General features: G+C 31.4%; 1 protein-coding gene across 1 annotated transcript; it reads left to right on the top strand.

The window, feature by feature from the left end:
- Positions 1 to 1896: 1896 nt before the first annotated feature.
- On the top strand, positions 1897 to 25981 carry LOC145317441 (uncharacterized). The gene is made up of 31 exons (XM_080158540.1): positions 1897 to 2001; positions 2196 to 2235; positions 2528 to 2588; positions 2773 to 2822; positions 3476 to 3549; positions 3950 to 3992; positions 4255 to 4359; positions 4588 to 4676; positions 5105 to 5213; positions 5446 to 5525; positions 6015 to 6090; positions 6553 to 6683; positions 6971 to 7005; positions 7207 to 7272; positions 7530 to 7623; positions 8202 to 8355; positions 16765 to 16855; positions 17276 to 17354; positions 17796 to 17876; positions 18450 to 18518; positions 18663 to 18706; positions 19714 to 19846; positions 20240 to 20361; positions 20817 to 20896; positions 21218 to 21339; positions 21585 to 21685; positions 21928 to 22081; positions 22868 to 22918; positions 24747 to 24929; positions 25184 to 25276; positions 25850 to 25981. Exons 1-31 carry the CDS (start codon positions 1922 to 1924, stop codon positions 25914 to 25916), a joined length of 2757 nt encoding a protein of 918 aa, XP_080014666.1. The 5' UTR covers positions 1897 to 1921; the 3' UTR covers positions 25917 to 25981.
- Positions 25982 to 26964: the final 983 nt, after the last annotated feature.

The following is a 26964-nucleotide window of genomic DNA, read 5'->3' as shown; positions in this document are numbered from 1 at the left end:
AGTACATAATAATGAGAACTCAAAAGTTTATGACCATCGTCATGAAAATTTTGTTATTTAGTGTGCCTTTACTCCCGTAAAAATATCAACAGTTTGCATTTTATTTAAATGCAAATTTCAGAAGCAGAAAAATATTTTTGAAAATCGCTAAATATTATATTTTGTCTAGATACTTGGCTATGTTGATGTATCTACATTTTGCAGTTATTAGACTGTTTGCTAACTTTGTACTGGCCCAAAAAAATATATTATTAATCTATCTTGATTATTAGATGTATATATTTTTGTCTTACCGTAAATATTAAAAATTTGAAATATTGATGTCTGGCTTAGCTAGTCGGATTTGAGCGGTTTTAGTATAATGCTATTTATATGCCAAAGTGATAGCTCACCTGGTTATTTACACTTTCATTTGCTTGCTAATTTTCAATTAAAAAGGTTTCTAGGGCCTTTTCAAACCTAAAAATAAATAATTACCTTGACATAACCGTGAAAATGTGATGTGATTTTAGGTTAGAAATGAACCCAAGGACCTTCCCTAAATGTCAACTGAGTACACAAAACCTTGGTTCATTATAAAAACAATTGAGAATCAAAAAGAACACGGACAATTGTGCATAAAGGCATTAGCTGCGTATAACTTGTAATTCATAATATTGAAGAAAAAAAACATAAAGAAATGTGTTAATGATTTCAACGACAACTAGACTTAACTTTTCTAACGCGTAATTGACATTAGAATAGCTATCTTGTATCGTTGTTTCGAACCAGTCAAGCTGTATTTAAATTTGTGCCACATTGTTAAATTTTCATTAGAGTCTAAAAACGAACAAAAATATGAAGATTCCCTGCATCTGTTCTCATTCTTTATAATGTCATGTTTTTGGCTAAAAAGAAGGAACATCTCATCCAAGTCTAAGAAACCTTGCAATCTTGTGTGACTCATTATTTTCAGATTTTTTTTGGAGTTGTTTTCACACTTTAACTAAATTTATATTTTTATAGCTAACAGTTTAGCTATTTTAGGAATTCTAGCTTCACTGCAAAAAAAACGTTAGATCCACTCCACATACCATTTGATTTTTGTACTATAATAAAAAAAAGGGAAAAACTATTTTTCAAGTTTTAAATTTTTAGAGCCCATTTTTTTAGAAACCACAAATAATATAATTTTGATTTTAACCACCCTACACCTCACCCCATAAAGATGCCCCTGAATTTTTATTATTGAATTGGGTTAAAATTGTTCACTATTTTATGGATTTTAAATGGACACTATTTTACTTTTTTATATGGTTACAATTTACTCATAATGTAACAGGAAACAAGAAAATTTTAATTATAATTATAAAATGCATTTAAATTACCAACTCAAAATCAGTATTTAACAACTTACTAAAATAACATATACTGCAGTTCAGAGCAGACGGATAACTTGAGTTATAAAACAGATTTTCACTTTGCACAAAATCTGGAGCTCTTCTTGAAAAATGGTAGACATATATATAAGATAGCAAACAACGAACCCCTGTTTCTGTCTTAAGTCCATCTCCTCTAACACGAATTATACAAACCAACTGATATTGGAATCTTAAATTGAAATTATTTACACCTAAAACCTGGATAGCGGGACATTTGGAATTAATAGAGCAGCTTTGCTAATATAAAAAAAAATTACTTTCTCTAAAACTGCACAACAACAGCAAAACAAATAAAAAATAAGTACATAAAGTAAACAAATTAAAACCACCTTTTTGCTCAATATAATTGAAAAAGAAAAGAATACAAACATTTTTTCTCGGGTTATTATTATTTTTGGCTTACAGAAAAGCTTGAATTTAATAAAAGCATTGTCTTTCATTATGAACTACATTTAAACACAATAGTTGTTCCACAAGATCATTTTTCAGAATGAATCAAAATGAAAAAGATTCAACAATTATTGAAATCAGATGCAAAAGTAGATTCAACAGTCTTTTCTAGACGCTCAACTTATAACAGGTATTTGGTGGGACGGGCTGCCTCTTTTGTCTTCATGATTTAGCCTCTAAAAAAATAGAGCAATAAAGCTTACTCATAACTGTCTTTAAAGTAGTAAAATACTTACCACTTTTGACTCATTATATGAATGCTTTTCTTCTAAATAATTATAAATTATATTCTAATATTTTTAAAATCTTGAAACCTTTATTTAGAGATGTTGATTCTTGGACGCAACTCGAAAATATTATCCGGGTAAGAACTGTAAATATTTTCAATTATTCTTCATAATGTATAATGTGTACACGTCAATTTTAGGTTCCACGTATGATTCTGCATTCCTTACAGGCGGAAACTTTTTATTTAGCTTGCTGAACATGACCTATTTTAACTCATTGGAACTTTGTCATATTTTCGATCGCCTGTTATATATGTAATTGTAATTTTAGGGGTGAAGGATACAAAAGCTGACTTTGAGGCTCTTTAGTCTTCATATAATAAAAGGGTAAAATATATTGTTAATCAAAACAATGGTATATAAATTTAGAGAGGAGGAAGTTTGATTGACTTGGATGGTTGGAAGGAAAGACTTCTCAATTCTTATAAAGGTAAAATAACAGATGTAATTATTTTGAAAATTTTATGTGTTTTCCTTAATAGTAACAAAATTTTGAGTAGATCGACAAAGAAAATAAACAGTTGTTGTCTCTTGAACATTCAAATTTATTATTATATGCTTTATTTTATGCTTTTTTTCTAATTTACTATAAATTTGTATTAATATCTTCCTAGAAAATGTTGATGAAAATGTTGGTGATTATTTAAAACCTAACACTGATGAGGTAAATGATTTGTTTATTATTGGTCATTATTCATTTGTTATGTGTCTAATACTTAACCATCACAGGGAGGTAGTGGACAATGGACTGTTTATTATACTAGTCCCTAAAGGTTTATATTAACTTTTTCTTATTCGTTGGCTTAACAACTTTGGAGACTTTTATTTAATTTTGATTAATTCATCAAGTTGAGTGTTCAAACGTTTTAACTACTAATTTCAATCTATAGAAGGGATAATTTAGTTTATCATCATCGGTGATGTACATCAATTTATTGTTGATTGTCTTATCCCGTTAGATCCCTGTTACCATCAACATACAATACAACTTCTTATTTCTGTTATTCCTTATTGAGAGTTTCAAATAATAAATTATTAATATTATTTCTCGTATTCATTCGAATCCGGTAAATAGGAACCGGTTCTCATCCATACGAAAAAACTATGTCTAGCATCGTATTATATCCAGTTTTCTTCGAATATAGAAATGTACAATCATAAGATTAAAACCAGTTTTTTTAGCCGGTGCCTCCGGCACCTCGGGGCTAAAAAACTAGTTTTAATCTTATAATTGTACATTCTATATCCGCGGAAAGCCGTTTATAATACGATACGAGAAATAACTATTATGATGTTTCTTATTTAATGATTTTTAAGGTGGATGGTTTGATTGGACGAGAGAATGATTCTAACTTAGAAGATGACTTACTTCAACATCACTTCAATAAAAGGTAAATAAAAAGGATAACATTATCCATAGGTAGCCAGCCACAGAAACAAATCTAATAAAACAATCATACATATATATATATAGGGTTTTAGATATTGTAGAAAGAAATTGTTACAATAAATCTCAGAAACCTAAATCAGCAAAGTAAAGTATATTTTACCTAGATAGGAATAACATTACAGGCGCGGAAGGGGGGAGGGTGGAGTAATAGAGTAACAGAAAATATTTATATATTGGACAGGGAAAACATCTAACAAACATTACAGTAATCTGTCTTAAATAGCAGCCAAGAAAATCGTTTTTGTATAGACATAATTCTTCTAATCAAAAGATTTATTCGCCTAATCACATATATTATTTAATTTTTTATAGAATAATTTAACATATTCGTTTGAACATAGGCTGGGAGAGTTTGGACAAAAGTTTAGTCTCACTGCAATACAGGTAAAACATTTAATCTGAACAAAGTAATATTATTATTAGTAGCAAAGTTACTCCATAACCCTGACATGTCACAACTGTAGCTTAATATATTCAAATGCTCTAGCAAATGATTGAGCCGACTATACCAATGCACAGACACACTACATCTAAAAATTAAATGAGCTAATATAAACTTTTTATTATCTGTTACTTTTTTTCAAAGTTATTATTGCTTCTTTTAGAAATGTCCCTTTTATTAGATTTATTTTTAAAAATCATTTAGTATGCAATAATGGAAAGAAGAGCAGATGTTGTCTCCTTTTTATTAAATCTATTATCTAAAAATGGACTTAATCAAGCCCTGCGGACTATTATGCAACCGGTTAAGGTAAGTGTTTTTTCTAATTAAAGAAAATCACAGTTTAAAACTTCTATCGTTCATGCATTTTACAAACGAATTACCCCTAGCCTTCAGGAGCATTGTACATAGAGGAGTTTTTGGGCAATTCCATACATTTGATTGCCTAAACCCTTAAAATTAAGAGATATCCATGCGAATTGTAGAATCTGCAGTAATATAGTATCTGAGATCTTAATAGAGATAACTTTAATTCAGAAGGAGGAGGCAATATCACCCACCAAGAGAAATCTAAAACTATCCACAATGATAAATCTTGGTGGGGCTGCGGCTGGATTTCCTTTCAGGTAAAAATCACCAACATATGCAGACAGATATTAATTAACTTTGATGCATTGATGTCGTTAAATGAGAAAGACTAAGCTACATAACTTTTGTGTCACTTTTGAGGAAGACGATTCCTGAAAAGAAAAGGGAAGGGGAGAAGAAGATCTCTTTTAAAAAGATGGGAGAAAAGGGAATCGTCTTCCTCAAAGGTGACACAAAAGTAATGTAGTTTAGTCTTTCTCCGCTAAATTACATTAGGTAGAATTTGCCTGAAAATCATCTTAGAATATAAAAAAGGTTTCCAAAGACACATTTTTAAAAATAAGTACGGTAAGGTGTTGGTTAAGGTTCCCGCAAAATTTGTTAACAGTAAGATGAGAAAGAATTTCGTTTTTTTGTAAAGTCTATTTTTCAGACGGACCATTATCGAAATTTCTGTTTATCTTAGGACAGACACACCTGATGCACTACAGACAGGAAGACCAATAGATTGGGAAGATACCATGGAATGGAATTGTCTTCATTTTGCTGTTAAATATCATATCCAGTCTTTAGAGGTATTAAATTTAACAAATATTTTGATTAAAATGAAGAATTTTAGTTTTTACAAAAATATGAACATTGCATGAAAAAAATGGGATAACATAACCCCCCTCCCCCCACTGACAAATCTTGTGCACGCGCCTACCAGCAGGCATCAACATTTTCAGTCTTCAAATTTATCTGTAACTTTTTATGACTATTTAGATTAACTGATTTATTTTGTTTAAATAATTAAATTTTGTTTAGGTTGTGTTAAATGAAATGATAAGCAGACTCGACCGGGCTCAAATCATTGAAATTTTGGATTTCAGAGATTCTAAAGGAAGGTATGCATGTATAATATTTTTAAAATCGAAACTTTTCTAAAATTAGGGTCGGTACGTCCGTCCGTCCGTAACGGATAGCTTTTTTCGTTAATGTAGGCATGTTAGAATTGTCCTATCAATTTCAAACTTTGCATGATGATTCCTGTAGTAGTTAGGTACGATCTAGAAAGCGTAGGAACTCTATAATCGTTACCAGAATGTCCGTACTTTTAACTTTTTAGCAACAATTTTTTATGTGACATAATCATCCGATTGATCTGATTTTTGAAGTACTGATTCCTGGATGTTGTCATCCTTGTTTAACTAGATTTAATTATATTACATGTAACTTCAAGGTTTTGACAGCCAAAAATAATCAATTCGGACTGAAAAAAAGGGTATTATAAATAGGAAGTTTTGACCACTCATTTTCAGCCTCCACCTCTCCCTAAATAAAACCTAAATAAAAAGCGCTATTTTTATCCTTGAATAACTCACAAACCATTTTAGGTGCGTACTTCATCTGGCGGCCAAACAACAAGAGCATCCAGAAGCAGCTAAGATTATCTATGATGCCTACAACATGGTAAGGATTACATTTTCATTACCATTATTTAACATATAATAACTTTAAGTCATATCCTTATTAAAGTTAGGATGTCTGGTGTAAGATTTACAGCAAACAATTTTCATAAACCAAGCTTTTAAATTCTCAGTTTGATTCCCGACTTGATATGGGGTATAAGATTTTTCGGCTGCTATTCAAGATTTACGGCTAAATTTTTAGTGATGATTCCATATACCAATAATGATCATCCATTATATAATGTACTTAGTCCGTCTGTCAGTCATGCTACAAAAATACAAATATTAAAACACATGAAAGTCTTCTTCATATCTATAAATCTATTTTGACGACCAATGAACATTTCTTTTAATCACTTTGTCCGTAATTCCATCAATGATTTTTGCTTTGCTTATATGGATTTTGTCATTCTTAATAAATGTAAAAATGACCTAAAGTAAAATATATATTTAAAATGTTTAGTTAGATGAAGATCCACAAAACCTGGAGGACAATGATGGAATATCACCGCTTCATTTTTCCCTGAAATTTGGGAATGCACAGTTGGTTCAAATGTTCCTAGATCTATCTAATTCGTCTAATAGCAGTAGCAGGTACAAGTCATTATTTTTACATAAAAAAAAAATTAAATCGCATTTGTAGACATTTTTTAGTGATGGTGTTATATGTTGGTTAATTCATTAGTTTTGTTTGATAGTCGATAAGGTACTTGTGAACGCCAAAGGAAGATGAAACGCAATGAATGAAAATTTAAATAAGTGATAAAAGATCATAATTAAATGAAATTATGATTTAAAACTGTCATTACTGCATTTGAAAGTGTAGTGGATTGTTAGAAAGTTAGAATAATTAGATTGTTAATATTATATATATTTTTTAGGGATGATTCCTACCAACAGAGCTTTTTCAGTCTAGGTAAATTTTTAATTTAAAAGGCTAACATTTTCTTAATTTTTAAGAAATTTGTGAGACATAATAATAATAAGAAATATTAAATATAATTTTGATAGACAAGTGCTAATTGTCAAGTACAGAATTCTAGAAGAAAACTAATTTTAAAAAGTTTACTTCTGTACTTACGGATCCTAGTGCACTTTTAAAACAGAATTGTTTTAGATGATACAATAAACCAAAATGGAGAATCAACAAATGGAGTCACTAATAATGGATACGATGTTACAGGTAGAATTTTACAAAAAAAAATGTGTTTCTGGAATTTTCTAATAAAAATCTATTTTACCTGCTTAAGATATTTGTATTATTATTTGAACGAATATATTGACAGGGGAAAATTTGTTGTCAATTTAAAGTGCAAATATGAACTTAGGCGTATCGTTATTTTAGCCATCTGCGAGCATCACTTTAAGAGAATACACGAAAATCTTGTGTAACATCCAAGTAATAAGGTATCGATTATTATATTATTTATTTTATGGTAGATATTGGAATGACAGAAAGTTCTAAAAGCAAAGCCAAGAAGAAAAGAAGTGGAGAGAGTTTACTTCAATTTTGCTCCACTCCTGATATTTGTAGGTATGACCCTTAACATACAAATTAACTTGAGACCTCAGGTGGCTGAAAAAAAGCCGCGTGACGCCATAAAAGGGAGAGATGAGAGGAGAAGTGGGAAAGGAAACCCCTTAAAAAGAAATGGATCTATTGACGTCACACAGCTCATTTTTCAGCCACTTTGTCGAGTCTCAGTGGTAATGCTGAAACAAATTATAAAAGAGATAGTTATGACTAACATTCATAAACAAAATACAGCAAGTTTTGTATTAAAATTGTTAATTTATTTGTGGCAAGCGAGGCACTTGATATAAGGGGGGGGGGGCGGATGGAAGTCGACCCCTGCTCATTTACTATTTTAGTATGTTTAAAGAAAAAGTAAAAGAAAATTTCTAATGGTGATTTCTCTTGGGAGACAGAGACACAGACAGACATCCTGTTACTTTTATATAGGGATAATATAGAGAAGAATGAGGAAAATTCCTAATTAAACCTTACATTTTCAAATATCTACAAAAATTTTAACAGTTGTTGTGGAGAAAAATTATATTTCTTTGAAATCACATTAAATGATTATTATATATATATATTACAATTGTCAGGTTAATGATCCAACGAGGATGTAAACCTGACTTGAATGCTTTCTTGGCTCAATCCAGGGAGGACAACTCGGAAAACCTGGAGATTTTTCTACAAGATTCTCTGGATATCTGTGATAATTTAGTCATTCTAGACTTTTCTCTGGCCATGGAACAAGTAAGTAGAATACTAAATTGGTAAATCTCAAGTATTGAATGGTTGGGCAGAGATTCAAACCTGATAACGGTCCTGTTTATGAAACGTGAAGAATAAAAGTTATCTAAATCTGTCTAAAATCATATTATAACAACTCAATTAAAGTATATTATGGCAGAGAAAAAGTACATTTTTATCTTATACACAATCTTGACTTTAATATGCATTATTATCTTATCTGATTTTAAGGCATAGCAATTTTTATGCATTTATTTTTACATACATATGATCACTATAAAATAAAAAGGACAATAATACCCAAACACAGTTACAAAACAAACTTAAACAGTTAGGGAGTTGAATCCATTTTTATAGAAGCAGAACTATAATCTATGATTATGGTTTGGACCCTCTAAAACTATAAACTACCCTTCCACTTTCCCCTCTCTTGGTGAAGATATCTTCAACGCTGATACGATTTTTGAAATATAAGATTCCACTTTCAATAGGGGCGAAACTGAAATCATACATTCATGTTTACATATCAGCGTATTCATAAACATTGATTTCCTTATTTATATCGACATAATAGTAATGTATCATTCTACTTTCAATAGAGCCAAAACTGGAATAATACATTCAAGATAACATATCATATCTTTGAATCGACATAGTAGAAATGGTACATATTAGTTAGTTTTTTTTTTATATTTTTATTAGTTTGAAGTTTTTAAGAAAAACCTAAAAATAAAGGGTGCTAACACTTAACAATCAGGCCCATTTCCGGACCTTTATCGTTCAACGCTCCATCCCCCCCCCCCCCGTCCCCCCCAACATATCATCTCTGCCCTTATTAGAGTTAGATGGCAAAAAAAATTGTGCCTGTTTCCTGTTTAATACTAAATTTCCGACTTTAAGTGAGACAAATTCATTTTTCGCTTACTTCACCCTTTCATTTAACAACTTTATTTTTTAAGGTTAATTAAAATGTTAAATGGATGTAATTACCTTTTTTTGAAGCTAGAACAATTTTTTAAAGAAAATGTTTATCTTAAAGTAAATTTTATATTAGAAATCTCAAAACATAAATTTTCTTATTCGTTGGCTTAACAACTTTGGGGACTTTTACTGAATTTTGATTGGTTGGTTAACCACTACTATCTATAATACAAAGTAGAACCATGTCTGTCTGTCTGTCTGTCCATCCGTCTGTTGCTTAAGATCTCGGTAACAACTGAACCGAACAGATACTACTCTTCAGGGTATATACCTATTGGTCTTGTTGTGGTTTTAAGCTATTTTCTTGGGGGGTGGGACAATCCCCCCCCCAAAAAATGAAAATTCCTCCCCCCCCAAAAAAAAATTCTGGTGATGCCCATAAATTATGGTTGCAGCACCAGATTTTTTTTTATATCTAGAGGCTAGGGGCGAAGCCGCTAGTACTTAAAAACCTAACCATTCAAAATCCAATAAAAGTCCCCAAAGTTGTTAAGCCAGCCAATAAGAAAACTTTGGGGACTAGTGTAATAAACAGTCCATTGTCCACCTCTCTTTCTGCTAGTTCCCAAAGTTTTATAATAACGTTTTCATTTTTGTTTGCTTAACATCTTTGGGTACTTTTACTGAATTTTAATTGGTTTGTTTATTTAGTATAGTGGCGAAACGTTTCAACCACTGATGGCAAATTACAGTAGGGGTATTTTTGGGAATGTACATCCATTTATCGGCTATTGTCTTATCCCTTTAAATCCCTGGTGGCGATAAACGTGAATTAAAGAACCTAGAGGTTTTGGACCAGCTAAGAAGGTAATTTCAGTCCATTGTTCCCTACCTCCCTGGGTACAATAACAGTTGTCTACAGGGAGGGGAAAATGGACGAAAAATTAAATAAATTCTTTCTATAATAACATGAGAAAACAGAATGAGAAGGACAGTAGCACCCTGTAATCGTTATCAGAAAGTCCTGAATGTCCATTTAAAACATTTTACAAAGTTTTTTATATTAAGAGTTATAACAATATAAATTAATAAGATACATACAAAATGTTATTGATTCTAAGTGACGTTTTCTACAAAAGGGTTGGTAGAAGTCTGTATGTCTAAAAAAATCACTCTTATGGTTTGCAGGTTTCTATAACTATGTCTTTTTAATATGTTCACTCTCAGCAAAATAAGAGAGGGTTTAAATTTCAGTAGTACCCAAAGTTTTATAAACATTTGTTGGATTTATAAATTTGTTTACTTTTATTTAATCTTAATTGGTTGATGAAAACTGGCATTGTCAAAACTAAATAGACAAGATTAATTGTTAATTGCATCTGTTTTCCAGTTTTGTTAGTCCTGAAGGGGCAAAGGCCCAGTCTAACAAAACTGGTGTTCATATTACTACTTTTTAGTTTACTATTTGTAGAAAAATGTCTATAATATAATACAATACATGGTTTCAAGTATGGATTAGACGGGTCTGATCCAGCAGATATTAATTGGTTTCGTAGACATACTGGAAAATCATAAAAAATCATGGACAGAATGACGGACAGGCAGAAAAGTGAATTGTAGAGTACCATTGCATTTTATTCTTTCTTAGTTAGTATTTGTTTCCAGAGAGGGAGGAGACAATTGACTGATTATTACAATAGTACACAAAGTTTTACAATAACGTTTTCTTATTCGTTGGCTTTGATTGGTTGATTAAATTGTGTTTATAAACGTTTGAACCACTAATTTTAATCTACAGAAGGGGTTATTTAGTGCGTCATCATTATGGATGTGCATTAAATCATTAAAGATAAAAAAGGGTGTGTAAAAATGCAGACATTGAAAAAATTCAAACTGCTTGGCTTGTGTGAATAGTAGAAAAATGCTATGTATATGTAATTATATCGTTAGAACCGACATAAGCTCTATTTTTTGAAAATATAAGTACGATTTTTGTGCTATTTTTAGTTTAGAAGCTGTATTGATAAATGTGAGAAAAGTGGAAATTTTTTTTGAGTTTTAAGTCAGTTGGGACATTCCACCACATAGCTCATAAATTAGAGCGCAGTGATATATCAGACATTAAACTGACAATTAAACAGAGAAAATGGAGATGGTTGGGGCACACTCTAAGGAAAGGGCATGATGATATAACCAATCAAGCCTTGACTTGGAACCCCCACATAGGAAAGAGGAAACCAGGTAGACCAAAATCAAAAAATAGACTTCCTAACGGTTCTAACGATATGCGTAACATTTTTCTACTATTAACACAAGCCGCGCAATTTCAATTTCAAAAATGTCTGCATTTTTTTTGCACACCCTTTAGCTTTGCTTAAGTGAAAGCTTTTTATTACATTAAGTTTTAAGTCTTAAGTATGTATTATAACATATAACATAGGCCAAAGTTAAACTTTATCTAAGAGTGATAGGACAATGGCAGATTGGTTATCATACCTTTTTACATAAAAATGAAATGGTTTGGCAAGGATAATTAATATTCCATTGTCCTTTACCATTATCCCAAAGTTAATTTAATCTATAAGGCCTTTGAATCTAATATATTAAGCTATTTGAAATATATCTAAATCTATTTTTACAGTTTTAAAGTCCTGAGATAAGAATTACCTTTACATAAATTCAATCCACCTACAATGAAAGCCAAAATAGACAGGCAAATTTCTGGATTCTATTTTGTACTTCAGTTTGAATTTTCATTGGTTTGAAATAAATGCACATTCCCATATAAACAACCCCTTAAATAGTGGATGTAAATATTCATTTATTTCCCGGGTATGATCATTTATATCCCTGGTATGATTTTAGAAGATTTTTAATTTTTTTTGGAAGATTTTATAATTTTTATTAATTACTAAAAGAAAGAAAAATTATACCAGGAAAATAAATGAAATTTAAAAACCAAAATTAAACCATATTTTACTAGCATAAAAATTAGTTTTTGTTTAAATGAGAATGATATTCCTGTCCAGTTTTTTGTTTAGGAAAAAACTGGACAGGATTTTTTGGTATCTGTGTATATAAAAGGAAACGGCATTATCCTCTTAGGAATTTTTTTTACCAATTTTGAAAATTTGGGTACTCCCCCCCCTCCCCCCTCCTAACAGAGTCTGAATTCAATCTAAGGCAAAGTCTTGGTGAACTAGACTTTCCTTTGACATTTTCTCCCTTGCCCCGTCCAGACATACAGAGGCAAGGGTAATAGTAGGGGGGGATTGAGTGTAAAGGGGAAGAAAAGGGGGAGGCGGAAAATGTTTAAATTTCGAGTGCTGTGGCCAGAGATGTTCGTTGTCGGGTGGGTACTCAAAATTTCATAAAACTATTTTAAGTTAGGTTAGGTTAGGTTATAGGCTTAACTTTTTTGCTTTTTATTTAATTAAGATAGCTAGCCGGTTCTTTTAGTAAGTAATAGATGTAAAATGGTCCATAGAATTTAGATATGCAATCGGTTTTTATGAAGACCTCGTATTTTTGAAGTAATTTAAGTTTAAAAAAAAAAATAATTAACCCATTAGTGCCGAGCGCCACTTTTATGGGCCGATCGAGCTGAAAGTTTTAGGGAAGCTTTATAATGGTCAAAACAAAATTCGTATTTTTTTGTTTTGCTCTAGTGGCGTGCACAGGAAAGTTGCAAAAAAAACCGGTTTGGCTCAGCCATAAATACCAACCAGGCATTATTACCCGTTTTTGGTGCTTTCCCCCGGCGTTAAAACCCAGTTTTGCTGTAAAAACCCGGTTATTTCGACCAAAAATCGAAAAATGTAATTTTTGAACGCCAAAAGTGAGATGAACACTTTTTAGAACTTTGATACGATCCGTAATTGAAAACTACACAACCTCATGTAATCTATAGAGCTACAAGTATAATACAAAGTGATTTATTTCAAATTTAGTGTTTAGCCGGCGATTTCGGGTAAAAAAACCCTGTTTTGTTGTTGTTGTCAAAAAAGATCTATTAGTGAAACCGGGTAATAAAAATTTAAGACTCCAAATGGAAATGCCGAACCGGGCTTATATAGGGCGTAAAAAAACGATAAAAAATCATATAAAAAATAATAATTTAAATAAAACGAATTCACAAATAGATGTACTTGTCAATAAACTTTAGATTTAACGAAAAAAATCAGCAACTTTACTATAAAAACAAAAAAGTTAGATGGGGTATTTTGAATTTTCATGATTTTCAAACTTTGTTGATCTATACCGGCAAACGGAAGTAAGCAAAACTACCTGCTCCAGGGGGAAATGAAAGCCAGGGTAGTAGAGGGAGGATTCATACTGAGAATGATGCAATTATGAAGCCGAAAACCGGTTTTTTTTACATTTTCTGGAACCGGGTTTTAAAACCCGGTTCGGCACTAATGGGTTAAGTCGGTTTTAAGGTACTAAAACGCAACAAAATAAAAGAAGAAAATTGCCAGTATGAACAAAAATAGTAAGATCATTAATTTGACACCTTACTTTTAAAATTCTGTTGAGTAATTATTGAAAAAATCTATTTTTTTAACCTCGGTTTTAATAAAAACTTTAAACCTAAATATTTTCTTAAACAGACAAAAACAATATGGGTTCATATATCAGAAAAATATTACGAATCCATTCTAAGCAAAATTGAAAAAAAGTAAAAAAACTTAGAAAAATAAAAATGGCCTAAAATATTATATTTTTACAGGCAACACTTAATTTTAACTATTAAACTAGCCAATCAAAAATCTCAAAAATTGACGAATCAGGAAGCTTCACCTCAAAACTTAACCAATAGAATTGACAAAAAAAAAGGGTTAATGTAAATACAACATATACAATAGATACAACAATAAAAATATTGATACTTACATAACATGTAAAGAATGAAAAAGTATGAACAAATATGCTTCCGTCTGTTTATAAACTTCAAAACAATGCAGTTAAAAATGCTTTATTGTTTCTTGTGTTAAAAAAATATCTGTTACAGTGTATGTACATTTGTTTAGGTTTTGTTCAAGTCAGCCCTTTAAAGCCAAAATTATGATTCTTAAAATAAACTTATATTTTTTATTATAGTTTTATAAAACTTTTTCAATTTTGCTTAGAATGGATTCGTAATATTTTTCTGATTCTGAAGGTATATATGAACCCATATTTTTTATGTCTGTTGGAGAAAATATTTAGGTTTAAAGTTTTTATTAAACCGAAGTTAAAAAAATAGATTTTTTCAATAATTACTCAACAGAATTTTAAAAGTAAGGTGTCAAATTAAAGATCTTACTATTTTTGTTCATACTGGCAATTTTCTTCTTTTATTTTGTTGCGTTTTAGTACCTTAAAACTGACTTAATTATTTGTTTAAAAAACTTAAATTACTTCAAAAATAAGAGGTCTACTAAAAAAACTGATTGCATATTTGAATTCTATTTTACTTCTATTACTTACTAAAAGAACCGGCTAGCTATCTTAAATAAAAAGCAAAAAAGTTAAGACGCCTTCTTTCAAAAAACTATTTTAGGTTAGGTTAGGTTATAGGTCAGGGAGCCGAGCCCTGCGGCAAGAAATGTTTGTTGTCGGGGGTACTCAAATTTTCAAAATTTCAAAAAACTATTTTAGGTTAGGTTAGGTTAGGTTAGAGGCTAGGGAGCCGAGCGCTGTGGCCAGAGATGATACAACTGATACAAGCAACTTTTACTATAAATGTCTAAGGATTTATTTACTCCATCCACTTTTAACTCACAAATCAGACCAAATTGTTCAGTAATTGATCAGTAATTTACCACAAAAATGCACAATTAAATAAGCAATTAATCTCTTAGTGCTTACTTACACGGTGAGAGATTACTAGGGAAATATTAAGAAGAAATAAATTGAACAAAAAAATTACAAATATATACAATTGAATTAATTAATAAACGACTTTTTAAATTTTGAATACTCATTTGATACCCTTTTTAAAGTATTCTTTTAAAATAAACAAAACATCTTTTATATACGCTCTTTGTATGTTTTGTTTATTTAATTAAGAATATATAACAATGTTTAAATTATATATAAAATCTATGCTTTTTTTCACAATTGACATAATTTTGAAATAGTATGGTACATTTCTATTATGTCGATGTTAAAAAAGGAATGGAAGATTACAGAAACATAGATATTAAAAAAGTAAACCATGATTCCAGTTTCGCCTCTATTGAAAGTGGAATCTTACATTTCAAAAATCGTATCGGCGTTGAAGATATCTTCACCAAGAGAGGCAAAAGTGGAATCTTAAATTTCAAAAATCGTATCGGCGTTGAAGATATCTTCACCAAGAGAGGGGAAAGTGGAAGGGTAGATAACAGTTTTAGAGGGTCCAAACCATAATCATAGATTATAGTTCTGCTTCTATAAAAATGGATTCAACTCCCTAACTGTTAAATATATATTAACCCTTACAGATCGGGCCCCAATTCCCACCTTAATAGATCGGGTCATATTGACCCCCCCCTCTATCTCGGCTCCTGTTACAGATAAAGACGTAAAATTTTTCTGGTGGTTCATGTGTATTTTTAGAGAAAATTACTTTTTCTAGTCATAGCAGTCAGGCCGCTCCTTAGCCGCTTTTTAGCTGCCAGCCGCTAAATTTTAAAACAGCTGTAGAGCGGCTAATTTTGCAGCTAGGATGACCAAATTTTAGGACGAACTTTTATTTTTCATAACAAAAAAATTACTTTTTTTGATCATCGCCAAAAAACGGCAAATAACGGAAACCGCCATTTTCGGCGGTTACGGCGGTAAAATGGCGGTTGGCGCCGCCAATTTATATTTCTATCTGTTTATTGTTGCTCAAGGATTTACCAAAAAAAATTATAGGTCTCTAGCTGTAATAGAAGCCACGATATACATGATATATGTCTGTAGTAAAAGCCGGACAAAAATCGGTCATAATGTCGGTCAGGGAGCGGTCAAACGGTCATAACACCACTTTTCCCAGAAGGTCATTGATATCTAAGTATTCACCAAAAAAAATTTAGGTTTCTACCTTATACACAAAAGTCATAATGTAGAAATTAGGACTTATTTAGAATTTTTTTTCTAATTTTGGTGCTACCCAACCGACTTTGACCGGACGCCACAACCGACACAGACCAGATATCCTTATAAGATCAACTCTTGCCGACGTATAATTACTAAACTTAAAAAGTCATGAAGTCACAACTCTCTATCTTACCTACAAAAAAAATGACATTGAAAAAACTAGAGGGGGGGGGGTCAATATGACCCCCCCCCCCCCAGATCTGTAAGGGTTAATAAAGACTAAAGTCCTTCTTACAAAGTATTTAAGATTCTACCAAGTATATATGCAAATATATCAATCTAAATGAATATATTTCAAATAAAAGTAAAAAAAAGAATGATAGAGATAAGCTAAGTAATCGATCTTATTAAAAATTTGGCATTTACAAAAAAAAATTTGTTTAGGATAGAGACGGTAACCTGAGAACAGATGGTGAATCTTTGTTTTTGCACAGACTTATGAACCATGCAAAATTATTGCAATCTCCAATAGCAGGGATGGTTTCATTTAGTTTCCATAAGATAGCGTAGTTTTCTATCATTTTCATAATAAAATTGTTTATTAAGTGTGTTACCTAATTTTATTCTCGAGAACTTTTTTAAAATTAAAATGAAATTTTAAATTTTATTTGCAACTTTTTTCGTAGTTCAATTGAATCTTTTTATGTGTATTGGTAACAAAAAATACATAGATATTCCTGCATTATGGAAATTTATTATTTATGTTCATAATGCAAAGATAATGTTACTTATAAAGAACAATTCTGTTTCTTACAAAACTCATATTTACATTTTGACATGAACCAAGCCTTTAATATATTTAGCTGCCACTGCACCTGCAGCTTTGCTGGAAGATATCTCTTACCTTACCCATCCTCCCCTTATCATTTATAAATGAACCTGAATATTGGTTTAGAATCTCTCCAATCAATGAAATGGCATGTGTGTAAGAATATTATATTGCTGGATCTTCTTATTTACTTTCTATTCATCAGGATTGTTGACAAAAGTAGAACTTTTAAAATGAATTAGTAGCACAAGTGCTGTATGACTTTGGCATGTCAGAAGGGACGATCATAAACAAAGTTTAGCAAATTCATCTTATTAATCCAGGACGTCTTGTCCAGAGGATATTGGGCTAAGTAAACCCACCAAAAAATTAGGGTGGTGTGGAGACCTCCACGAATAACATAAACTTTTCGACATACATCAGAATGTAATCCAACTCCCCGCCCCCTCTTTATTGAAACACCGAACACCCCCCTTTTTCTGTGCTTCATAATTGTTCTTTTGTAATTTTTTGCAGTTAAAAAACAATACTGATTTTTAAAATAGCTCCAACAAATTTCTGACAAAAGTCTATTCTTGACATGGTTCCAAAATTAAATTATTTCTATTGCAAAACACTACTTTTGATCAACATGAAAATGTTAAAGTTGTCTGACGTTAGTGATCAGTTACAGTACCCCAAACCTGGATGGACCAGATGTGCCACAATTGTCACCGGTGGAAAAAGGAATAATTAATGTTTATTTTTAAGTTTGATTATTATTTGGGTAAATTAAGTAAAGTCCCTATTAAACATGGAACAGCATATTGACATACAATTTGAAGTGGTCAAACTGACAGACATTTTAAGACCATGCTTGTATAATGTCACTAATTGTAGACAAAATGGCTTTTTATACAAGAAGTGATGTATAACATTTATTCAAAGTAACATTATTCAATGCCAGTTAAGACTATAGTATTTTGCTGACAAAATAACAAAATAAAGTTTAACAGGATAGTAAGCTTGTCTTTATAAAGAAGATTCGGGTATATTCCCTTTCGTGACAACGCCTCTTATTTCTAGCCCCTGCGGGGAGCGCTAACCCTGCGTGGCCAATTCCCTAACACTGCGGGGCAATCACCTAGCTTAACTTAACCTAACCTAAAATAACCTATTAAAAGCTACTATAAAAATAACGACTAAACGCCCCTTAAGAGGCGTGGTCACGAAAGCGACTATACCCGAAGATTCTTTCAAATTAAAGTATCAAAATACAAATCCTAAAAAAATACAAAAAAACATGATTCATAAAAAAAGGTCTTATTGACTATGTGATAAACAACTATGGAGATTATCTTGAGTACAAAGGATGGCAGTATATACCAAGGCGGCTTTTCAAATTATCATCAAATTAAAAAATGCGCTAATTTTTCTGTAAGTCAAAAAGCAGTCTTTTTCAATATATTGTGCTACTTTCTTTGCTTTTAACGTTTCTAGAAAAAATAGATTATAATTTAAAAATCTTCTCTAGGAGTACATCAAGTTTATTAGATCCATATATTTATGGGTATTCAGGAAGGGAATTTACACATTTAAATTTGTCTATTCTTTATTGTGAAATTGATTCCTTTATCTAAAAGAAGAGGCAGGATGACTGAGTGTGCTTACATTTACAATATATTCCAAAATATTTCACTAACCGCTGATCGGATTTGAATATCTCTTCAGGGATTGTTAGTGTTATAATAGTATTAGGTCTTTTTAAAAGTGAAGCTTTTCTATAATTAGGGTCGGTCCGTCCGTCCGTAACGGATAGCTTTTTTTGGTAATTTAGGCATGTTAGAATTGTCCTATCGATTTCAAATTTTGCATAATGATTTCTTTAATAGTTAGGTACGATTTAGAAAGCGTAGCAACTAAATAATTATCACCAAAATGTCCGTACGTCCATTTTAAACATGTTGATTTTTTTACTTTTTTAACAACAAATTTTTATGTGATCTAATCATCCGATTGATCTGATTTTTGGTATATTGATTCCTGGGACAACAAAGTATAATGCAATAAGCGAAGCAACTCTATAATCAAGTCCTAAAAATGTAAGTATGTCCATAAACATTATCCTGAGTCAAGCAGTTTATCATCAAATTTACTTACAATTTTGCTTTGACTCTATACATTTATATTATGATAATTCAGTTCTGACACTATACAAGTGTTAATGTCTGTTTGTCCTACCGTTTCAGTGCTTCGCTTTTATGTATGTTGTCATCCTTGTTTATTTATAAATTGGGAGGGATAAAAAATTGTTCCTTGAAAAGTTGGCTCTTTAAGATGCTCAGTGAGGCCTTTTGTGCACAGCCGCTCTAATTATCAAAAAAATCTTTAGTTTGATAGAAAATTAGTAAACTTTTAATCATTGGGATTAAAAAAAAACACTTTATTGGGCTATCTATGCAAATGGCTGCACGTTTTGACCATGTACAGACACGGCAGACATATTACTGAAAAATCACATATTTCCCTAATGACCTAAAATATCAAATAAGCGTAAAATGTGTAAACTGTTAAAAACTTGACAGAAAACAACATAACAGCCACCCTAGTGCCATTGGTTCTAGAAACATCCAGTGAACAAGCAAAGATTGAAGAATTTGATAATTTCTTTATTCTCTACTATTTTACCATCTTTCTGTCTGTCATCTTTGTTCTTAGGTATGTTTTTTATTTAATATTTTGGTAGCTAATTCTAAAAGTTGAAAAACAACCAAAAAAATGACAACACCAATGAATAGTACAGGCTAAACTCCAAAATGAATTACAATTTTAACAAAAGATCAACAAAACGATGGACAAATGAAAATACAAGCTCATACTGCCGCTATGATTACATTTTCTCCCATTAAATCTTGCCTTTTCCATTCACTTTTTGACGGACAGACATTTGGACAAAGTGAGCTAACGTGAAAGAGTGGCGGGCTAAGTCATATTTAATCCACCGAAATCCCATTTATGCCATGACAATTTGAACCTTTAATCAAATCTTATTTTATATAGTTTGTCAGAAAATTAGCTGTGTCCTTTAAATATTTTTTTGTTTTTGTTTAGAGAACTGTTGGAGTTGAAAGCCCAGAGAAGAGATTACTTTAAATCTGTTGAAAATATTTTTGAGATGTTCATTATTTTTCTCACAATTTTGTGTCAGGCCTTTGTGTATTCATATTATCCAGGTAAGTACGTTATATAAATAATGCCGTAGCTACTCTATGATAAGGATATGTACGTTCATACACTTCAAGCTAGAGGCAAAGTAAATCATGTACAATATATAATATTTTTTTTTATAACATTACATTACATTTCCAAAAAGAAGAATTCGTAACCGTAACTGAATTAAGAATTAAGCTAAGCGGCTACGGAAATAATTTTCTCGTATTCATTCGAATCCGGTGGATAGAAACCGGTTCTCATCCATACGAAAAAGCTATGTCTAGCATCGTATTATATCCAGCTTTCTACGAATATGAAAATGTACAATCATAAGATTAAAACCAGTTTTTTAGCCGGTGCCTTCGTCACTTCGGGGCTAAAAAACCTAGTTTTAATCTCATAATTGTACATTCTATATCCGCGGAAAGCCGTTTATAATACGATGTGAGAAATAACTATTATCATCTGTTTTTAGAGAATGTGTATTTCTATGAAATCCTACAAGTTGTAACAGTGTTCTTCAGTTGGCTCGGGCTCACCTTCCATTTTGCTAAGGAATCATAATAGATAATATATTTATCAATATGACTCAAAATTCTTAACTTACCCATCCTAACCTAAATTAACCTATCTTATAGGTAGCAATTTGTCAGGTCAAGCAATTCCGTGAGAATGCAATTCCAAGTTGATCTGTATATGTCCATATACCTATGGAATTTAAAACTTTCCAAAGTATTTAGATTCAAAGTTTATTTTGCATAACAAACTGTTTTATGCACAGATATGTACATTCTTACTCTTAAAATAATTTTACTTACTTTTAATTCCTTAATCCAAAAATTGTAACTAAAATCTGATTTTGATTATCTGTACTAGTTGCCAAGTATTGGAATCTACATAAATCTGGCCATTAAAGTATTCCAGAAGCTAGTTTTATCCCTGCTTATGTTTACAACGATATTATTGGCCTTTGCTTTGTCATTCCATCTGGCTTTGAGGTGAGCTTTTGTTTTACATTTTACTTCAATTCCATGACAAACAAAAGAGGTTTGTTGTTAAAAACAATAATGTTTTTTTCTTTACTGCCAGTTTTACTATTAACAAAATTAACAGTAAAAACTAGGATATCCATTGGTTAACATTAAAAATGTATCTATCTTTTAATTTTTTAAGTATTTTTTTTATTATTTCCTTAAGTAATGTAATGTAGTGTTCTCAAACCTCCCAATAACTTTTTTTTAAGGAAACATGCTGTGTTTGACAACGCCTTTACATCATTCCTGAAAATGATTAATATGATGGCGGGAGAATATAACTTTGATTATAACTTTACATTTGAATCAGGTAAGAATGGGAGTGGAGAAGCATGGGTATAAAAAAATAGGATATATAGAACACAATTTGCTTCTTAAATGAAAGGAATTTCAACAGCTAGGTTGGAAACACAAAAATGAGCTAAAAAACAGAAATTAGTTTGGACATATTCAGTACTTTTTGGTTGTTTAGAATCATAGCTCATAAGCAATGAATTGGTGCAACTTTTGATGTGTTAGATAATTGTTTGTAACAATAACTATTATGTTTAGTGCGTGCTGTAGGAGGAAGTAACGGGGTGGTGCAACTTCTATTAGTTGGATTTATATTTCTTGTGACAATAACTATAGCAAACATGATCATAGCTATTATTATTGCGAATATCAAGGAGTTACAAGAAGAAGCAGAACAAGATCAATTAACCAGGTAATCATTTGAAAGTAACAGGATGTTTGTCTTTTAGTCTATCTATGTGTAACGAAAGATCTCGCTAATGGCTGAAGCAATATGGTTCTATTTTTGGGTATAGTCCTTTCCACGACATCACTCCATAAGGAGCGATTCTTCGTATTTTTCACAGCATCTTTTCTCCTATTTCTAGCCCCTGCGGGGCCAATTACCTAACCCTTTGGGGCAATCACCTAACACAATATAACCTAACCTAACCAAAAATAACCTATAAAAAGCCATTTTAAAAATACAAAGAATCGCTCCTTATGGAGGGATGTCGTGGAAAGGACTATACCCCTACTTTTTTAGTGAAGCTTCTCAAAGAGTCCTGGAAAGGCATATAATTATTATGGCAGAGGGTTCTTACATTCTCTAAAAAGATATCACCCATAGAAAAATTATCCGCCCCCTTATTTTGATAAGTTGAAGGTTAACTCCCCCTCCTTCCCGCAAGTGTACCTAGAAGCCTATAGGAGAGTAATCGCTAGTAATAGATAAATTGTTGGGTCGGTTATAAATAAAAAAAGAAGAAAACATTCATAAATAGCGAAGCTCAAAAAATCATAGATGGATAAACGGACAAAGTAAGTTGTATAGCCTATGTTTAGTTGTCTATCTTAGATAACAGCCGTGAAAATCATTTTTCCTTCATAACATTATGGATAAAACACTTAGAAATTATCAGTTCAATAAGACTTACATATTTAAATACTGGAAAATATAAAACACTTCACACATTATCTTCATTAATTTTTATTTCAGAACAGTGAAAACTCTGTCAACAGTTCATAATGTAAAGCAGACTTTAATCAGGTAGCTTTTTAAATTAAATATTTGAGTGAAATCAAATTAGGAGTCCAAACAAGGCAATTTTTCTCAGTGCAAACTATCTTTGAAAACTTTTGGAAGCTTTCACCGGTGTCCTGGATAGGAAACAGGTTTTTTTTGACATACCTCTCACAAGACCTACGTAGCCATGACCGGGAGACGATGACGGTTCAGTACATGACTTTTGTTAAATCACAGCTGATCATTTTTGTGGATTTTTTTGAAAATTACTTTTTTACCCAAAATTTCATAGTTTTTCCCCAAAAAATCTCAATTTTCTCACATTTGCTGCCTAGTTAGCATAAATTTATGCAAGAAAAGTATTATAAGTAACAGCTGTACTGTAGATTGTGCTATCACCTATAACAAGATCTTTCAAAATCAATGGAAAAAGATTTTTAGTCAGAAATTGAGTAAGAGTTAATTATTTTGAATTAATGTTCAACAATAAATTTGCACGTCAGAACTGCTTCTGGCCTCCATAGGCTTTCACCTGGCTTCAACATGATTCAATCTATCAGACTTTGCCTTTGACTAAGAAACTAAATTTTTTTTGCCCTCAACTTTCTTTCACAAAAAGGTAGGTTCACCTATGAAAACCTTGATAAGACTTTTACTTAATCTAAATAACACAGTTTGAACCACTTGAAACTCTCTTGCTTCAAAGAACAAGAGTGTCTACGACATTTAATAAGTAGTAAAGACAACCAGTGTGTACAAAGGGCAGAGACTCAATCAAGACCATCTATACTAACTTTCTGCAAGCTCTTTTGAACCAGGGACTGGTAGTATTTTTAATTGTAGCCTTGTATAAATGGTATTTATGGACATAAGTTATACCCCAAGCAGATATTGCTTTGATGTTGAGACATTAAATCAGCCAGGAACCAATATTAAGCAGGATAACTTGTTAATATTTCAAGGAAAACTTGGAACAGAATCATTGCTGTTTCTGAAGCATGTTTGTATTAACTTCATGAGTGGAACCACAGAGAGTGGTCTTTTCACAGTCAGAAACTATGTTTTAACAATATATTATGTCATGAGGCATGCAATAGGAACATGAAATATTTTTAAAGATAATTACAAAAGCTGTTTAGACATCAATTCAAATATTAACTTCAAATAACTCTGATTTCATTTCTAGACTACAAATCTTAGATTCTTAAAGATTTTGTTATTGATGATAACACAGTCTTTAGGTTCAGCTGTATTTACCATACTTTTCTTGCGTAAATTTAGGCTAACTAAGCTGCAAATGTGAGAAAATTCATTGATTTTTTTGGGAAAAACTATGAAAATTTGGGTGTAAAAGTATTTTTCAAAAAAATCCACAAAAATGATCAGCTGTGATTTAACGAAAGTCATGTACTGAACCGTCATCGTCTCCTGGTCATGGCTACATAGGTCTTGTGAGACGTATGTCAAAAAAAACCTGTTTCCTATCCAGGACACCGGTGCTTTTTCATCTATTGAGCTCTGTTACACACCCTTATTTCTTTTTGAATAAATTGAAAATAGAGGAGGTTGGTATTTTTTCCCTATGTTGTACCTAGTACCTACCCAATAGACCAAAAACGAAAAGCGGCGGGTTTTTTTTCAATTCCCCCCCCCCCCCCTCCTTTCGACAGCGACAACTATTTTAGGTTAGGTTTTAGGCTAGGGAGCCGAGCGCTGCGGCCAGAGTTGTCGCTGTCAGGGGGGAAGGGGGGCTCAAATTTTCAAAATTGAAAAAAAATTTCTAAGAGAATATTACCCGAAAAGCTATCCCCCTCTTTTTATTTTAATTTGATATTTATAGAATATTTTTTAGAATATTCCCGTGTATGAGAGGAATATTTGCGCCCACGCTGCACGACTTTGTGGGCAAGACGTGTGTGTTGTGTGTACAGATTGACCGACACAGCCCAGCTCTTCCATGGTTCTTCAAGCTACAGAATGCATTGAGTTCATCAACAACCTTCTACCCGGTTTATACTTTTGATAAACAAAAAAGGTACTTTATAAAATACTAGCAGCTGCTGTACTTAGTCGAAGGGAGAGGGTGGGGTGGAAACTAAATGAAGAAGTAAATCGGTTCAATTTTCAGCGGTATCTTGACAGACAAACAAAAAACTTCACTATTGATTTAACAAGCAATCACGATTATGTCTAATAGTTTCGGTATTATTATTGAATCTTGATCACAAATGAAGAAAAAAGACTTTTATCAACCTATATTCAATCTTAATAAAGTATTTTATTTCATAGGAGTCTTGGTCGTGCTACAGGACTTGTTCTACCCCACAAAGTTGTTAATTTGGCTATTAACATTTGTAAGGAAAAACGTCAAAACTCTGTGAGGTAATATTTATTCCCAATTTGCATCAGTGTATTTTTTAAAAATGCTTAGGTACAATAACCATAATAACAACGTTCAATAAGTTGCAATATTTTTAATATTATTTTGTGCAGAAAAAAAATTACAGGTTATAAATTGCCTGAGAACAGGTTGCTCAATATTGAGTTTTTATCTAAGAAATGGTTAATTAGAGATTTAATAATGTACCATATCGTCCATGTATCCATTTAAAGGGTAATTCAGTAATTAACTTTTTGATATAGAATAACTAAAAATCTAAATGAGGTACCTATGGAATTTCTGCCTATAATTACAAAATTTACACACTTTCAAAAAAATACCTAATTTTTACTGGAATCCTTATACAACGGTTGAAATCGTGTAATTTGTCAACATGTATAAATTAATGCTCAGAGACACAGTTAACAATTAGCAGTAGACAGTCGTCCCTAAATCTAGTAACTAAAAATTAAATCCTTGTTGAATAAAATTCTTCACAAAATTATAACTTTTACCATTAAATATAATAATTTTTGTTACTCTACCCTTTTATGAAAATGTTTTATATTTTTTAGGATATCCAAAGATTTGAACAGCTACAGATCTGACTGGCTGCAGAAGAATGCAAAATATTTACCATAAATTTCCTATTTATTAATTTGTACAAGTTTAATTTTAAATTAATATATATTATATACTTATTCCAAATATAATTTTGTTTTTGTTCTGTACTTAAATTTAAATATCCGTCAGTCAGTTTGTCAAATTAATTTGGGAGAAATTATTTTTCATACAGATAAATTATGTTTGGGGGATTACCCTGAGCAATAGCATTCTTTATATCATTCAGTTTATCTGGTGCCCCATAAAATATCCATACTCTGACCTGTAATATAAATTTTAACTAACAAAAAAAAACATTTTAGTAGAGTAGGTACCTAATATTTTCTTGTTTTTTTTTGTTTGAAGAAAAAACTCTTTGAAAATAGCAGTGTTTCGGAGCCGGGAGCAGCAACATTTTTGGTGGAGCCGGATCCAGAGCCGTATTTTTCGTTAAAAACGGCTCCGGCTCCAGATTAGCTAAAAATGATTTTTTTTAAGTAATATTATAATTTGGCAACGGTCTATTTCCATATAATAAACTGAAAAACTATTGCTACTTAACAAATAGACACACATCCTTCTACTTTTATATAGCTTTAATCAAATAAAAGCAAAATATTTTAAATTATTTTTTTATTTTATCAAATTCAATAATGAACAAAAATTGATATATTAATTTTAAGGTATGTAGGATCCGGAGCCGGAGCCGTATTTCCAGATACGGCTCCGCGGATCCGGAGCTTCATCAAAATTAAACGGCTCCGACACCCTGGAAAATAGCCTTAAAACAAACCAGAAATTAGAAAGCCACAAAGGCTCTAGCTACTTATAAAAGCGGGAAGTTTGTAAATATTTTACTCAACACACTAGATCGTTACAATTTTCATGAGAAATACGCATTTTATAAGGCATACAAAACGCTCTAATTTTCGTTCTATTTAACGTAATTTTGTAATTTTTTTTGCTGGTTATTTCATTTTACATATACTTTTATCATTTTATCAAAAAAAAATTTATTTTTTTTCATCATTTTTTGGAGAAATTAATGCTTAAACTAAGGGTATCTTTAAACGCAAAATTGACGCAC

Source organism: Acartia tonsa, chromosome 1 (assembly GCF_053477335.1).
Source record: "Acartia tonsa isolate MP-2025a chromosome 1, ASM5347733v1, whole genome shotgun sequence".
Taxonomy (NCBI): Eukaryota; Metazoa; Arthropoda; class Copepoda; order Calanoida; family Acartiidae; genus Acartia; species Acartia tonsa.
The sequence above is the reverse complement of the archived record's forward strand: the minus strand, read 5'-3'. Positions and strand labels throughout refer to the sequence as shown.